The sequence below is a fragment of the Branchiostoma belcheri genome, unplaced genomic scaffold (assembly GCF_001625305.1).
Source record: "Branchiostoma belcheri isolate BF01 breed outbred unplaced genomic scaffold, Haploidv18h27 scaffold52, whole genome shotgun sequence".
Lineage (NCBI taxonomy): Eukaryota > Metazoa > Chordata > Leptocardii > Amphioxiformes > Branchiostomatidae > Branchiostoma > Branchiostoma belcheri.
Genome location: NW_017804154.1, coordinates 1,356,749 through 1,375,274, shown reverse-complemented (window position 1 = coordinate 1,375,274; position 18,526 = coordinate 1,356,749). Strand labels below are relative to the sequence as shown.

General features: G+C 40.7%; 1 protein-coding gene across 2 annotated transcripts; it reads right to left on the bottom strand.

Moving 5' to 3' along the window:
- Window positions 1-1,794: 1,794 nt before the first annotated feature.
- LOC109480760 (SH2 domain-containing adapter protein F-like) lies at window positions 1,795-18,502 on the bottom strand. 2 transcript variants are annotated; one of them, XM_019783053.1, is made up of 7 exons: window positions 18,044-18,502; window positions 9,737-9,890; window positions 7,997-8,293; window positions 7,447-7,476; window positions 5,091-5,274; window positions 4,703-4,822; window positions 1,795-4,274 (listed from the first exon to the last, which is right to left on the bottom strand). In XM_019783053.1, exons 1-7 carry the CDS (start codon window positions 18,437-18,439, stop codon window positions 4,088-4,090), a joined length of 1,368 nt encoding a protein of 455 aa, XP_019638612.1. In that variant the 5' UTR covers window positions 18,440-18,502; the 3' UTR covers window positions 1,795-4,087. The 2 variants fall into 2 exon arrangements, with proteins under 2 accessions (XP_019638612.1, XP_019638613.1); XM_019783054.1 differs by lacking the exon at window positions 7,447-7,476.
- Between the last annotated feature and the right edge of the window lie 24 nt (window positions 18,503-18,526).

Below are 18,526 nucleotides of genomic sequence, written 5' to 3'. Positions count from 1 at the left end.
CAGTTCATCTTCAAAGTCTAAGTTTCTTTTAATTTCAATTTTAAGTTCAACGTANCTTTTTGACACGTCTCATGGTCTTTGCCAGATGTATGCACGGTTGCCAAGATATACCTACTAGCACTTTCTCCACATATCCATCCGGGTCCCTCACGTCTTCCAGATCGGGGGGAGACGCACTCTGCCGTCCAGTCTCTCTCACTAGGCCATAGGACGCTTTCCGTCGATAGACCGGTGGCTGTTGAGCCTTTTTGATGTCGCCAAACCTCCCCGTTGCGATGGTCTTTATCAGGAAATGCCCAAAGAATCCGCATTCGAACACCACAGGGTCTCTCAAATACTCTGCGGAAACCTCTTGAGTTTCCTGAGTTTCCATGCTTTGTTCGTCCCTGTTGCTAACTGATGTGGAGGACTGAGAGTAACATGTTACCGATTTCATCACTTGTTTGTGTCGGCTCCAAAAATTGGGCAAAGTAGATATTCTACAGTGCTGATAGATAAATGTGATACTCATAAGAGTTAGTAATACCCTAAGAACTTGAATTCTTTTAACCCCGCAAGGCTTTTTTCTTTTCATGCTACTTACGGCAAAGGTCCTAAACTAGTATCGTTTTCCTCGCAATGAAACTATAGCTAACTTACCTACTACTGAGCACGGAAGAAATCCCAACTTCTCTGTTATAGCTGAAAGGTAAACTGGTCTATTCTACTGTATCGTGAGCGCCACCATGCGGCAAGCACAGGTAGTGGAAGATCACGCCTTATGTGGACCATTTTCAAACCAAACCAAACCAAACGAAGGGTATTTTCATGTGTGTTCTACATCGGTGTGGTTTTATAGCAGTTCTGTACTGTTTACGTTTATAAGTACTGGCGTTTATAAGTACAGCCGTGGGTGAAATTTCCCGCCAGTACTTATAAACGTAAGAACCACTGACGGGCCGTGAGGTAGGGGTAAACTTTTGAATGGGAAGGATTTGTGCAACGCCACTTGGTAGAAAGGTGGTCCAGAATGTTTGCCGGAGCATGGGCTACTTTAAATTTGGCGGCACAGCCTTTATTGTTATTTTGCAGACGATTTTCGTGTCGACTGTGAGCTGTGCCGCCATTGGGGGCTAAGCAGAAGGACGGGGGCAAAGCAGAATTGCGCCGGGGGCGTAGAGGAACGACGGGGGCGAAGCAGATTTTTTGCGGGGGCGAAGCAGAACGGGGCGGGGGCGAAGCAGAACGGCGGGGGCGAAGAGGAAGGAGTTTCATGGGGGTGCTACTAAAGACAGGTGTGTTAGACAGTGTGTTGATTGTAGTCAGTACCAAGTACATGTGTTAGCCAGTGTGCGGATGGTGTTCAGTACCAAGGACAAGTGTTAGTCAATGTGTGTGTGGTGTTCAGTCCCAAGGACAGGAGATAGCCAGTGTGTGGGCGGTGTTCAGTACCAAGGACAGGTGTTAGCCAGTGTGTTGATGATGTTCAGTACCCAAGGACAGACATGTTTACCTGTGTGTGGATGGTGTCTAGTACCAAGGACAGGCATTAGCCAGTGTGTGGGTGGTGTCCCAGCACCAAGGACAGGTGTTAGGTAGTGTCTGGAAGGTGTTCAGTAACAAGGCCAAAGGACAGGTTTGTTAGCCAGTGTGTGTTCCATATGAGGGAGATTGCAATTGCATCAAAATTGTTGTCCCCCAATCAGTAGTACAGTCATGTTCTGCTTTTAACTTGATACCATCTTATCCATTCAAAACTTCATTACATACAAAATGTGCTGATGCTGATAAAATGACACACACAGACTAACAATGTATGCATAGATTTCCTTTTAATCCATCTGCAGGTCTTGAGTCTTACACAATTTCAAATAAAGAATGGCAAAATAAAGATACCTCTCATGGGTATTTGAATATATTAAGATGCATGCAGAAGCAATCAACAAGGTCTAAATTCCTGACCAATATCACATTAGGAACAGACACACTGACGTGCTACTTCACATCTTATTGAATCAACTCCAGTGCAATTACACACCAACTTTTTTTCTGATGTCATCATCAAATATAAACACCCTTTCCCATGTTTACACACCACCACTAGCATTGCTTGGCTGATTTCCTATAATCTCCAAAAGAATTCTATAATATATCCAGCCATTGTTGTAACATTAAGAATGCATGATGTAACACATATCGTCTAGAATAAATACTTTGATTAGCAGTATGATGCAACAACAGTCTTTACAAACAGGAAGACAGCAAACGTAGAATAAAATATAAGTGCCGATCTAGAAACAAAGATGAAAACCACAAACTTTGCAGAGGTGCACTGAAGTACTAGTAACTTCAAAATCCAAAACTTTTTTCTGTAATTGTAAGGTGAAAGTAAGAATGGCACAATACCGTCCAGCTCAGACATTCACTGTTCTTTTGACACAATATGAAAAGTTACTTGGCAAATATGGTCTGAATCTTTTAAAGTGTTTTCTGTTTCTTCTGTTAGTTCAAGCATGATGTCTGCTTTTGTCTACACCATGAACTTGTTATGTGATGTGTCTCATTTTTGTGTCTTAATGTTTTGCTAGAATAGACCTTTACATTTAACCAATACAACTATTTACAGCTAAAAACTTTATAAAAAAAATGTTATGTGCAAAATGCAGACCTCTACTCTCAAGAATTTTCGATCTCTCCACCATATATAAATTTTCACTTGATTACAGCAAAAGAACACTCCCAACAAGGGGAAACATAAGAACAAATGAAATTGATCCTTCAAATTGTACTACGATATACACCATGTACAGTACTGCTGACAAACATCATTCATCATACTATGCAACAAGGTGAAGAATTTTCACTTAATGCATTGCTTGAAATTAAAATGTTAACATTGCACTGAACAGTATAAATAAGATAACTCATTGTCTAGGAAGAAAAAACTCTGAGAAGGTTAATCATACACCAGGGTGAGGTTACTTGTCTCTGTCTACAAATTCAGCCCCAAATACATTTACATAATGCAGAAGTATGAAGCTGTGCAAAAACTGTGAGTTGACAGGCCATGCACGTAGCACTACCAGCCTTGGATTGGGTGTGGTTATGGCATGATTGTTCTTGATATATGTTACAATAGAGTCCCTCCGACAGCACCATCTGATAAAGATTTGCTGGTAATCAACTCAGAATGTGTTTGTTAAAACTATGAATGAGCTGTTAACTTCTTTATAAACTGTGTCATTGACGTACATCCAAAGAATCCTGCGGCAGAAATGATAATTACTCAAAATAGCATAACCAATAAATTAGGGGAAAAGACTTGAACAAAGCATTTGTTCAATGTGGAGAATAAAACAGAACTGATTGCTTGCCACATACCTTGTATAAATCTTTTTGTCATCCCTCCTGTTAGTTTCATTTGTCTGAATGCCATTAGTCCACTTTATCATACATAGTTACAGTACCTCCCAGTTTATACATGGAATAAGTGAAGTCTTGAGCCCTCAGTGAGAATGCTTGGGACTTGAAAATACAATTATCATCATCATCATTCACTTGTTCCTTAAAATCAGAGGTAGTCGAGGCACCCAAAATATTCAGGAATAAAATCATCAACACATCAACTCTCAAAATATAGGGCATAGACATTGATAATGAAGGTGCCATATAGTTGCTATTGATTGGTTAGCAGCAACGGGCCAATCAGATGGCATCTTTGCTATTAATCACCACATCATTAACACAAATCACAGAGATGGAAAAAAATCAATCCATGACAACTTCAGACTCTCTGAATGACTTGGTACAGAAATATTTGTTACAGAAACCCAAAAAAAAGTTTGTATTACACAGACAAAAAGAAGTGAACTGTATTTGGCAAGTATCCCTGTTGAGTCAAGTTGAACTGAGGTGTTTGGAAGTATACCGGTAATAGTAAAATCTTTCAATAGCAAAAAGTAAACCATTATGTTCTACATGTACATAGTTTTGTAATAATAAGCACTATTATGAAATACTAATAACTGAATACAAACATGACTATACAAAGGTTGTAGTGTAGAGAAACCAGAGAAGGAAAACCAGCTGGTTTCATTTTTTGTGGACTCTACATCAGCTGACAAGTGATGGGATATCTTAGTTTCATGTGTTCAGCCCCCTTAATGTTGAGGGTGTGTATGGAGTAGTGGTAGATCACGTCTGGCACGGTGTCAAACGGTTTGCTGCACTCCCCTAAGATGTATTTCAGGTCCACGTTGTGTGCTATCTTCATGTGCATAAAACCCTTGGCACTCCTGCAGAAAGTTAACACACACAAGAGGAATGAATGAAGTTTTCACACTATGGTATAACTATAAGGTACAATTCATGACATCTATTACAACACTACTTACCTTACCTTAGACCTTAGGTCCTCCTGTGCCTACAGGCACATTGGGCAGCAAGACTACTACAAGACTAAAATTGTACTGGCACACTAGCTAATTACTTGCATACATGTACTTCAAAGCCTTAAAGCTTTGATGCTGCCATACCTTTCTGTCAGATACATATAAACCAATACACTGTTGGAATGTTTGTGCATCTAACATTGATATCTACTGCTTCCACTATACCTCCACTTGGAGCTAATGCAAGATGCTGCTAGAATTCTGGTCAAGTGTCCAACATCCCCTGCCCCCAAAACACACACAATATCAAAGAAGGGACAAACTGGTCTTACTTGATGGATAAGGAAAAGTTGGTTCGGGAGCTTTCACTGTTCCTGACCAGGAAACTGCACTCCTTACATGAGCGTAGCACATGCTCTGCGTCTACTCTGCTAATGGATCCATGGTACCACCTGTGCCAAAAACACGAGTACTCTCAATGGAACACACAAACTCAATCACACATTCCAGTCTGTGGGGTTAGGCAGTAATTATTTTACAGATGAATGCTATACAGTATACACACATTCTTACAGGAATTTTCATCATCTTTATAACCCTCTCTCTCAGTCCGTGTATGACTTTTCGTTCTTTGCATCATCAAATATCAACAGCATGTTACACATCTTCACATATAGTCCAATAAAGACAAGATGGTAAAAAATATGATTTTCCTTTTACCTTTGACCTTCCAGAGGTATAGATGGATCAATGGAGTCTGGCCCCTCATAAGATTTTTTCCTGAATACCCCGGGCATATTGAGAGGACTAGCTGTTTTCTCTGGTACTGCAGCCAGCCTCTTGTCTGTTGAAGTGATGGGGTGGGTGGGTGGCGGCGGGGATGGCTGGTGTTGGTCTAACTGGGCTGGAAATGCAAGTCACATTTATGGTAAGCAAATATCTTGTAATGTTCACCAAGATAGCCATCTCTATCACAAGTACTGTATCCAGAATGTAGAATGCCTAATCTGGAGTCTGTATGTTATTCAGACTACTCAGACTGAATCAATAAAATGTGCAGTACTTAGACTTGCCATTGTTTTCTGTCCACTAAAATCTACAGGATTTGTTTGCTTCTTTGCATCAGGCAAACAAAGCCATGAATGAAGTATGTGATCATGCCTTCATGACTTCCACAATGTATGATAGAAGATGAAGAGTAAGCATATGAGACAGTTACCTCCATGAGCAAGAAAGTATACGACAGGAGGTTTCAGTCGCATCACATTGACTCCAAAGAGGGATGATGAGGATAACAGAGATGGAAAGGGAAACAAAAGAATATGCCGTAGTTGCTTGTAGGGAAAGATTATTATACCATCTCAGTTAACAGAAACTTGATAAAGAAATCAAAAGCACACTGAGAATAAAGAATTGCTGGATAGCAAGTGCATGTACGCTATTGTATTGGAGGAGTGCAAGAGTCAAAACCCATGTCAGAACTGAAGCATAAATCAAAATCATGTCCTGGCAGTAACCTTTACTTTGCAGTGCCCTTGGAGAGAGATAATCAATTTAGTCATCCTGCAACTTTACACTACGTTTGTGAATGTGTCAGTCCAAACAAGATTCATTAGACAATATTTCTGGCAGGCCATTTTCTCTTCAATCTGATTTATACAGGGTAATCTTGTTACTCCTGCAAAGTCAATACCTTTTAGATGTTACTAAATAAGTCTGGTAGCAGGCACATAGCGCCATCTATTATCAATTACCTGCCAAAGTCACACTGGGCTGTCAGGGGTTGGCCGCTTGGTTTTGAAGGAGGAGCCATGCTGGACATTTTCCTACCAAGATCTTATACTGTAAACCGTGAAATGTTTGCGGTGATTATATTTTTGCAGTTTTCGTGTTAGGCTCTTACTGCGAAAGCATAACACAACCAATATGCACTTTTTTTCAATTCTACTGCACTGCATAATTGTTTTAACTGCAAACTTCAAATGCTCCAAAACCACTTCTTTTCTTCTACTGCAAAACAAAACCACTACAAAAGATGACATCTTGCCCTTTCCTTTTAATTTGCTAGCTGAGATCTTAATGTAAGATCTTTGTAAGATTTCAATATCTTATGTTCAGTCTGGGTCAAAGATGCTGATATGTTATTTAATATTTCATTCATCAGTGTATACGAGAAGATGAGTAAAGGCACTGGCATCACGCAGCCACTACAGCTAGACAACAAACTTAGAACTCTTCCTCAAATATTGAACCATTATATGAACTATACTGAACTTTTAGATTTGATTAATGGTGATTTATCATGAATTTTCATCCATTTCATTTGCACAGCGATACACCCTTGCCTGCATTGACCAATTGACTTTATCTGTGTATTATGTATATGAGTATGTTAACATTTCACTTCAGTGAGAAATTCAAAATTGCTGGTGTTTGTCCGATCTCCCAGAGCTCATTTTTCTTTTCATCAGCAGCCCTGAGCAGACATACAAACGTATGTAATCAGCGCCACGACATAATCATGTTTCTACGTAGAACCAGCCTGATGTAATTTGCTGGAAAATTTGAAAGCGACGTGTGGGTGTTCAGACATATTAATCCGAGTAAGGCAGTAAAGATAGACATACCGCACGTGAGCTGGATATGCATGGATATGCTCAACACAGGCATGCGTACATGTCATTAAGGATAGAAAAACACCTCCAGCAAATTATGAATCAAATCAACAGACTAAAGGACAGAGCCTGTTCATAAACTGCAATAGTTGAATAGAAAAACTTATTCCTATCTTTATGACTAAATGCCTAAGGCACATGTACTAGAAAGGACATTTACATTAAGTCCAATTTCGAGAACACCTCCTAAATTTGTGTTCACAATTGTTAACACTTTCCCCAAGTAATATTTGGCAAGTATACATATATTATTTGGTTGTTTTGTTTCATATCTACATGTCACAAGTATTCTGCAACGTGCCTTCCTTCATGAACTTTGAAAGTGTAAATAGTTTTTATCAAAGAGAAAGGTTTTCTTTAGTTGCCAGCAGTGTTAATGAAAAGAGAGAGTCACAGAATACCTGGTCTGTGGCAGCACCTTTTTCTGTATACTTTAGTGGAAAGGAGGAGAGATGGCAGTCACACAAACACACACAGAGAAAGAAGAGAGAAAGTGAGAAAAGGAGGTAGGAAAAAGATGCTGGAGTAGTGAAAACAGTGACTGAAGCAAGTTAACCATCCAAGTGATTCACAGGACTCCAACATTAATCCTACTTAAGAATAAGGAAAATGCACTCATGAGACTTTAACAGAATACTAAGTACATAGACTCCTCATTTGACTCTCAGAGTCAGTCAGTAAAGACAATGAGAGAATAAGTGCAAAACAGAGTATGAAAGAATGATAATATATGCCACTTGAAAACTAGTACAGTATTACTGAACACTACACTTCTAGTAGATATTGTAATGTGTGGTATAGTTGTGAATTTCTACCTACAGAACTTTTTTCAGTGGAAATTTTTAGATGCATTTTATTTACTTTCTTGGTCTTGGCTTTCTTCAGTTTGAAACCTTTATCCATGTCCAGAAAAATGTGCTGTGACTTTTGACTTTGAATACCCAAGAATACCTGCGAACGCCTGAGATAGCCTCTCTTTGGAGGACCACTCCCACGGTTGGTCGTAATCCTCCGCTGGTCTGGTGTCTTCATCTGGCTGCTGCTGCTGCTGCTGCTGTTTCAACTGTGTTTCTTTTGCCTTTTCTAGTTCCCGGGCTAACCTGGCCTGGTGTGTGTCTGTGTCCTCCGGAACGCTGGGCTCGTAGGGGTCCTCGTATAGCGCTGAATCGTTACTGCTGCTGTCACTGTCGGGTGTGCTGGAGCGATGTGGTTCTTCCTTGGCCTCCTTACTTTGTTGTATCCTGAGTTCTGAGGTCAGGGATGGAAAATGGGTTTGTAATTCTTACTTTTCAAGGGGAGGCCAATGTGAAATATGAGAACAATATCATCATACAAATGCACTCAACTAGTGAAGCCTGCAGCTGGTCTACTTGTTGATGCCTTTGTTAATGCCAACTTTCCCCTCTCATTTTCTGTCATTAGGCCACACCAATTTAATTTCTTGGTTAACGGATTTTTCTACAAAAATAATGGAGCGGGCGGGCAAAAAAAAATTAAAATAAGAACAGGCCTAGACATCCTATTATGGCCCAAAATTGTACGAAAATTGCCATGAAGTCAACACACCAGGCTGGTTCAAAATTTTGACAATGAATTTTGAACTTTTAATGATACCACTGCATTGAAAGATGGAATGACTTTAACAAGAAGTATGAAAAGGACTGTTTTCAACTGTTCAGGGCAAAATATGAGCATTTTGCAGTTGATTCTGAATTTTTATTTTTATTTGCAAATCAGAAAAAAATGAAGCGGCGAATCCGTTAACCAAGAAATTAAATTGGTGTGGCCTTAGCTATAAGATACATGTACTGGCAAGTGCTTACCATGTACACAGGTGGCACATAAATGGTAAGTTGCCCTTGGTCTGTTAAAGGGTAAAGATAACTTTTATGTTCTTCCTTGGGACAACTAGCTATATAATCAGTCTGTCATCTGTCAAACAAGTTCAATATAAAGCCCATTTCAAACCATGTAGATCAATATGCTCCCTGGTTGCATTACAATTCCAATATCTTTTATTGTAGCAACAGCAGGAAAGTGAATCATGCCCAAGCACTGATTACGTGACTAGAAATGGTTTCCAGTCATTTTTGATTCCAAGTAACTCCATGCCAATCTAGCAAATGTACAGGTAAGTAGTAAAAGTGCTAAGTAATAAGTAAGTACTGTACTAAAGGTTGATTACATGCGTGCTTCAATCAGACAACCCATATAAGTAATGTTGCTGTAGTGCTTGAGTCACAGCAACCCATTCAACTGAATATGAGCTGTTGTTTTTTTTTGGGGGGGGGGATTCTGGGAAATGTCCTGGATGCTATGAGACTGTGGCCTGTTTCCTAGAGTCCTGTGGACAAGCCAAACATGGGCATAATGTCTGACTCAGAACTACAGCAGTGACCACCTTAGTCAAACATGCACCATGAAATTCAATTTCGTGGGTAAATGTAAGGCAGTGGGAGCTTGAACTTGATGTAAAGAACAGAAAACATCCTAGTAATACCCGCTTCCTCAACTTCTTAAAATAGACTATAAGCATGCTTGTTTGATCATACTATCGTCACTGTGACTGAACTCAACTCAGAAAACAGTTGTCTAAATCATGGGATTATGGTAGGAAAAATTGAGTTGAAAAATAGGAAAGAGAGAGGAAAGTAGACAGGAAAATGCAAGGAAATAAGAAAAGGAACTGACCTTGTATAATTTTCTGTGCATCGTACGGATCTGAGTAGTTGTTGTAGTCGTCCTCTTTGGGTGGTCGACAGTCTGGAGGCACGTCGTAGTCCCTGCTATCAAGAACTGCCTTTCTGATGTCGTAAGGGTCACTGTAGTCATCAAGGACAATGGGCTACAGAACAGATGAACATATACATTAAAAATCTGAACCAAAAGGAAGATTACAACAACTTTTGCTTCTTTCTCTTTGGTCACCAACGTATGATGATAGCAGGGTTTATTTACCAGTATAAAAGGATTGTCAGGAGCTAGTCCTGTTAAAAATCTGTAATAAAACTATGTGAATCTCTTAGTCACAAAAAGTTGGGGGAGGAGGGGGGTACTGCTAACCTTATTATATAAAAACCAAGACACAGGCAAAGGATCCATAACAATATTTCTGCTGTCTCTATCTTAAAACTGGAGACTTTTGCATTTCAAATTATTGGCTGAAATGATAGACCAACTCTCAAGTTTGACAAATCTGCATCCGGATCCTAAAGCTCAATTTGCTAGATGGCTTGTATTATTAAACTCAACTAAACCTGAATCCCTTATGGTGATTGGTAGCTGATTGTAGTTGTACATTATTTATGACATAACAGTTGGTGCCAAGGATGTTAAGAAGCAAATTTAAGCAAAGACGATTTGATATATCAGGTTTCTGGACAAATGAAGATCGATATTTGTGACAAGGGATCAGTCTTTTCTTAGAAAGTCGATAATTGACAATGACCTTGATCTTCAATGTAGATCTCCTTGTCACACATAATGCCTATCGCTTCAATATCACTGTATTAATGAAATCAAATAACATATCCATACATGTAGCATAGAAATATTATGCAGTACTTAAAAGAGTAACTAGTAATATAACAGAATATAGAGCAAACACATTCCAAACGTAACCACAACAGCTGTTCATGATAAATGCATTTCTCCCATATATCTGAATACCACACCTTGAATGGGTCCATTATAAACCTGTGGATCTGCTATTGAGTGGACAATTGACCTGATTTTCTGTCATAAATAATCAGCCAGGCTATTAACGGTTAGGACCAGGGAGCCCTGGGGAAATGACATGGGCCGATAAGGGAAATGTCCTGGCATATTTTCATTAAAGAAATAAGATTTAAGTTGTAAATTATCATCAACTTTACCTAGTCTTTTGATAAAACCTGTACTAGTAAATGGGCATAGAGATGGTAAGGAGGTATGGAAGGTTGATCAGAATGTTTTTATTTTACAGGGATGACCAGAAATTTTGTTTGTTGAACAGGATTCTTTCATCGATGACCTTTAGTACTCTTGTACGATGCAAAATAGCTAAAAATACCAAAGTAAGAATATTACATACCAAATACACTTCACCAGACTAATCAGCTAGTACTTGTTTATCAATCTCTATTCATCCACATATTGCCCTGTATTGGGTTGTTTTTTCATCCCAAACATCAAATGATGACATCAATGGGACATTTTGATATCGGTAAGCACATTAAATACACTTTAGAGCAAAACAATGCCCTTTGTAATCTGCCTTATTTTGTTGAATCATTGTTTGAATATACTATAGAAACTGATACAAACAAACATTGTTGACAAAAAGGTGCCAGGGACAAAATTTTCACCTCTAGCCTACAGTCTACACCCCGTGGGTAAGACATTCCTAATGTAAAAAAAATTATGGCCTTTTAGTGATAAAAGGGTTGTTAAGCTGTGTAGTACAATAGAACAAACTGTATTTTAGCAAGTATATATGTGTACCTCACTCAATACACAGTATATAAATTTTCCGTTATTACTTATTTTCAGCAAGGAGGTTATAGTCTGCCTGGAAGAGGTCACAGATGTTATGGCTTGGAGCAAAATACGTGGTTTAATTTCATACCTGAGTAAACAGTACTGAGGCAAACCATTATACATTACATCAGGATAAAAAATGATGGCTTATGGCAATCTAAAAATCATCCATACACAAATCGATGGGGTGGGGTGGGGGTGGGGGGTTGTCTCGTAGCAAATGTGTAAAAGGGGAGTGACAGACACAACATGTCACCTTCCAGTAGCCAACTGAAGACGCTTTCCAAAAGGCAAGATGAAGATAAGAACCAATAGGCAATAGGTATTAAGACTATCCAATGGAAACTGGTACATCGGTTCTGGTTCTTCTAACATTCCATTTCCAGCCAATCGATAAGTCATATATTTCATAGGTCCTCGTCAACCTGACGGTATTTCATAAAATAGTAGAAAATTATGACTTGCCAAGGGAATAAATTTAAAATAAAAATAATGATAGATGGCCTTACAATTATGAGGTGTCACCTCATCATAAGTCAGGAATTTAGTGCATATTTTTCGCTACAGCCATTTATGACCAAGTTTTATGAAACTATAGGGCTTAGCCAGTTCGAAATGCACTTTATGGACTACAAAATGAAGACCATTGGCACCAAGGAGGCTATAGGCAGTGTACAAACATAGTATATGTGCTAGTACCTTGGCCACACAACATAACCCCCAGACCTACACCCTAGTACACGAACAAATCTGTTGCACTATACAATGGCACTCAGGTCAGACAATGGAGTCTTTTGACCAATGAAGTGTTAGAAACATGTTTCAGATCAGCAGGGGTTTGCCAGCTACAAGATGGAATTTTGAAAGGATGCTTTTGGTCCTTTCAAACTTCCAAAGCCAACTGAATCTTGACTGAATTGGGGTTACACTTTAAGGTACCATGACGAAACACACAGTGAGCCTAGACCGTTAACTACAAGCCAATCAGTTTTATGGCTTCCAAAGCATCTGTTAGCATAGAAACTGCTCCATTCCAAGGACAAATACGTGGGGGCGTAGACAATCTCTTCGGAAAGAAGAGCATGCATACTTTAAAAGCAAACTTATATGCTTCTAGATGAATGTAAAAAGAAAGAATATTGACAATGTTGACAAAATTAAATGCACCAGTAGCAGCTAGTACATAAGTTACACAAAAACAGTGGCTTCTGAGAGACACGAATGTTGCCTAAATGGGTGGAAATTATAGGAGCAACAATTCCGTGCATTCACCAAACTTCAGTGAGGTTTGCCAACAGTAAAGGACCACTGTTTGACTACAAGACAGTGGTCCTATACTGGAGTGATTCATTTAGCTGTGTCTGTGTAGCCTGGGTACCATCCTGGTTAGTTTACGTCCGCTCCTACAGTCGCTACCACCGACTGTAGGAGCGGACGTAAACTAACCAGGATGGTACCCAGGCTAGTGTCTGTGGGTTCAAAGTGTCAAATTAAAGTGTCAATCTTTTCTCTGCCCCTCCCACTTCCCACCCTTTTCATCAGCACCAGCTGTCCCCAGAGTCAGCTTATCCAATCTTCAGTAGGACAGACATCCTCCCAACCAGAACCAGCCAACAGATGGGAGGCAGACAGGCTAGGAGATAATGGGGAAAACAGCCTTTGGCACAAAAACAATTACACACACATTTACTGTAAATTTTATAATGTCTGCCATGGTTCTACATCAGTATTTGCACATTAGTAGTTTGCCATTCCCCCCCCCCCCAGGATGAAAAGGAAGAATACTTGATAAGTCTGACCCCGCAAGTCAACTCTAGAACTATGCACTGCAATGCAGATGTTTCTACTATACGAGTAAGTTACTAAGGCCCAATTTAGACTAGAAACGGTATACCGTTTCGAAACGGTACGAAACGATTCGCCACAGAAAACGGTTCGTCTTTAGACACAGAGGCGGAAGCGTTTCGGGCCGCCCGTGGCGCAGGATGTTTCTGACCCACAGTTACCTATGATGACCTCCCCAAGCCACTTCTACGGTTTGCCTCATTGGCCTTACGATACTTGTGTTTCAGGGCCTTGAACTTCGCCCGAACCTGCATTGTGGTGCGTAAATACCCCTCAGCCGCCAGCCCGTCCACAAGCATCTGTATGCCCTCTCTATTACGCGAGGTCTCCAAGCGGGATTGTATAGTTTGATCGGCCCACAAGATGATCAAGCAGCGGGTCTCATCTTGGGTCCAGACCCTCCCCTGGCCTTCTGCCATCCCTCCAGACGAAAAGGATGACGAAAATTCGAGAAATACACGATATAAAATGGCGTTAGCATGTGATTAGCATATGACACGTGACCTGGTTTACCGTTTCAAGAAACCCTTTGTCTTTAGGCCCGATTTAGACTAGAAACGCTTAAGGGGTTTTGGCCAGGGAAACGTTTCAGAACGGTTAACCGTTCCCGGTCTAAAGAGGAAAAAACGGTATGTTATGGGTTTTCGCGGACCGTTTCCGAAAACCACCTCCATCGTGGTTTTCGACCGTTTCAGAACCCTTCAGCGGGGGGCCCGAAACGCTTTTTGCTAGGTCTAAAGACAAAGGGTTTCTTAAAACGGTAAACCAGGTCACGTGTCATATGCTAATCACATGCTAATAAGCCCGCACACGTCCATTATCTGGTAGATTCGCGCCATATTTGATTGTGTCCATTTTCGCCATTTTATATCGTGTATTTCTCGAATTTTCGTCATCCTTTACGTCTGGAGGGATGGCAGAAGGCCAGGGGAGGGTCTGGACCCAAGATGAGACCCGCTGCTTGATCATCTTGTGGGCCGATCAAACTATACAATCCCGCTTGGAGACCTCGCGTAATAGAGAGGGCATACAGATGCTTGTGGACGGGCTGGCGGCTGAGGGGTATTTACGCACCACAATGCAGGTTCGGGCGAAGTTCAAGGCCCTGAAACACAAGTATCGTAAGGCCAATGAGGCAAACCGTAGAAGTGGCTTGGGGAGGTCATCATAGGTAACTGTGGGTCAGAAACATCCTGCGCCACGGGCGGCCCGAAACGCTTCCGCCTCTGTGTCTAAAGACGAACCGTTTTCTGTGGCGAATCGTTTCGTACCGTTTCGAAACGGTATACCGTTTCTAGTCTAAATTGGGCCTTAGACCTAGCAAAAAGCGTTTCGGGCCCCCCGCAGAAGGGTTCTGAAACGGTCGAAAACCACGATGGAGGTGGTTTTCGGAAACGGTCCGCGAAAACCCATAACATACCGTTTTTTCCTCTTTAGACCGGGAACGGTTAACCGTTCTGAAACGTTTCCCTGGCCAAAACCCCTTAAGCGTTTCTAGTCTAAATCGGGCCTAAGGAAGGCAGTCAAACAGTCAAGGTTTTATTTCTAGGCAGTCAGTTTACTAGAAATCATAAATAAGGGTGGAAGGGAATTACATAGGAGCTTAATTGTCTACAAGCGACCCTTTGAATCATAATGTGCTTTGAGTTGAGAGGGCAAAATAACAAGAAAAGGTCTTAAGGAAAAAAGAAGAATGGTGCTAGAAAAATAGACTTGATCCTTCCAGAATTTTCATGTTATAAAAAGATTGGAACAGGTACATGTACATATACATCCTGAAAAAGATTTTAATCGCAGTTGCACACAGTTGACAATGGTAAATACACTCTACAAGTCTGCACAACTGAATCATTTAGGACATTCTAATCTACAGCAACCAATGCGACCATGACCTTTTTCTCAGTATAATTTGGACTAATTGGAATTACAAATTCTCTTCTCTTGACTTCAGTCTCATTACTTTGTGCCATAGATTTCCCTCATCATTTCTGGCCATAATCTATCTATTCCCTCATGGCTCTCATTTTACAGCCAAGAGCAGAGTGGGTCCCCATCGTGCACATGGGTTGTGGCTTTTATGTGAAGCTCAATGGCATATTCTGTTATTCATCCCCATCAAATGCAATCAATGGAAAGACCTAGACACCCAGTCTCTCTGTGCATTTGTTCAATAAAGCCTTGGGACTTGAATGCTCTATGATTTGTCTATGCCAACATATCGTGGATGAATGAGGTAGTAGGAACAGGTAACAGAGTACAAAAGGAACAGCTACATTCTGAGGTAAAAAGCTGCAACATTTCATTATTCATCCTTACATGACATTTGCTGGCCAGCCCAATCAAAATACCGCAACTGCCATGAGAAGGTCAGGCAGGGAGGTCCCCATATAAATGTATGACATGCGATTTGTGTTTGATAGCAGCGCAGTGCCAACCGCTGTGATTCAGCATACATCACGAATGTTCTATACACTGAATGAAGATTCTATTTTAGGACCATCGGTATAGTTGACCTTCCAGTGCTCTCATGTTACAGCAGCCCCATTTCCCAATTACGAATAATTACGAATCGCCCTCTCTGTTACTCTCATTCAATACAATTTGCGAAGGGTAGTAATTACAACAGAAGGAATCTGTAAGGGTAAGTTAATAATTTAGTAGTAGATCATGATGTATTATTGGCCAGGTCATCAAATCAAAGATAGAGGGTAAAACTAAAAGACAATCTATACAGACTGGTCCATTTCACGACCCAAATTACAGTGACTCACGGAGCAATACTCGTACATTGAATTCAAATCAAGGGGCAAAAAGTGAAGTAGATCACTCCATTGTAAAAATTCACATCTGTTTTTTTGACATTTACAAGGTACATATAATATCAAATGTAGTCGTGATGGAGGAATTTTTGCAATGGGTATAATATGTATACTGTTGATTGAAATCATAATCCTAGCTGCCAGTTTTGCAAAGGTGATGCTCCCTAGGAAGAATGAACCTTTTACTACTATCAGAGATCAGGAGAACTTCATCCTGGGCTTATCAATACCAGAACTTTAGGACACAAAGCTGGTAATGTTATTTATATCTTAAAACCTTAAGGCATGCCAGGGACGGTCACAGAATAGTGCACTTAATTCTTTCCCAGCAAAGTAGGCAAGGGTCTGATGTACATTAGTACATATATCTCTGTCCATAATATTTCAATATTGTGATTGGTATTAGTGATTTAGGGATAATGTGGTCTTTACCAATTACATAGAAGAAGTCAACAGATTTATCTAATGAGCTTACTACTTGTGATAAGTGGATTAAAATGCCAATATGACTTAAGTGGTAAAATATCTCTTCCAGTACCAGGAAGAGAAAGTTTGAAAAAAAATTTGTGGACAGACCTTTTATGGTCTTGAACTGAAATGTAACCCTTCAAAAGGAACTCGTATGATTTCTACAGTTTGACGAAGAGAAAACATAAATTTGTTCAAGGAAGGAAACAATTGTGCCTGGAAGGAACATGTTACGTTCTTCAACATAAATGGTCAACATGGGAAGCACCAAACAAGAAGCATTTAATGCCTCTGTACTAATACTATCATGTGCACTGTCAAACCACAGATGATAACCAGCAGAAGTTTTACCCATTATACTTTTGGCATCTTTGACCAATTACCAACCGCTGACAAGTGAAGACATCAATAGCCTGACATGTGTTGACAGAGCTGATGTTTGTGGGAGGAGGTCCTGATACAGGAAAAGATCCCTGTAGATGAGTGACATCTTGCTGAGATAAGAGGGACACATGAGAGGAGGGAGGAACACACTGGATTAAGACTGCTGCCTGACTACACAATGCACACTTCTGTCCTCCTTTGAAGATAATCCACCATAACCTTTATGGGATTAGCCAGACAAGCACAAATTTAGCAGGTTCACCTTCGGGCATTTCTTCCAAGATAAAGGTTTGATCAAACAGCTCTGCGTCATGATTTTCTAGACAAAATGAACTTACATAAAACCATTCTTTTGATGTCCACAACAATACAGTAAAATGCTTAAACCTTTACGAACACTCATTAGTATAAAGTTTGGATGCAGGCTTGTATCAGACACCCAGGCTCTACCTTTAATTCCTTTTGGGGAGGTCTGTCAACACCACAGTTGTGTTTGCTATCTAACAAAGACTTTGGCTGCTGTTGGCTTTGATTAGTCAGCTACTGCAGCAGCAGATGCCTGTCTCCAACCTAAAGCCGTCTGTTGTGATACAAATGAATGCAGACAAATCCCAAATCCTTGCCATCATTATGGGCACACTTCGGGTACAGAACAACAGAAGGGGTTGCTATCCCTTTACTTTCACACAGCATATTGGAGTCAACTTCAAAAGGCGTAGGACTGCTTTTTGTTTATTGGAAAGGGAGCGGCGCGTTGTGCATATTTACACTGCATACTAAATACTGACAAACCAAAGTGAAAGTGAATATAGGGCCATATTTTCTCCTAGACGCTCAGACAGCCATGGAGTTTCTGGACATATTGCGGGGATTTAAAAGCTTTGATATGGTCATGTTTACAAACATCGCCCTTTAACTATAGTGCACGTTATAAACAAACACAAAATCTGGAAGCTTTGTTTACCTTCATAGGTTTGGACACGTGCGTGTTTTCCGTGGTGCTGTGGATGTTTTCTGCCGACCTTTTCATGGCACCGTCACTGCCACTACCACAGCTGGACACGGAGTAACTACTGTCACTCTTACTGCTCCCCGTCCTTGTCGGAGGCGTGGAGTGATGACCAACACCGTCCCCTCCATACGACTTCCTGCGCGCATCCCCTCCTTCGGGCACGGCGCTGTAATTCCCCGGCAGTGCCTCCGCGGGGTCGGCGTAATCGTCGTCGTCTGAGTCTCCCCCCGATAACCTGGGTCCAACTCTAGGTTTTGCCGAGTTTTCGTCGTAGTAGTCGGGACGGGGAGGCTGTGGCGGCGGCTTTTTGCCGACCCCCAGACCCAGATGTTTGAGCAACTTAGCCATGATTCTTGTGACTTGCTTCCTGTTCGACAAAGTGCACACTGGGAAGGGTCCTCTCGTGCTCAGGGCTTTCAGTAATGATCCTGGACA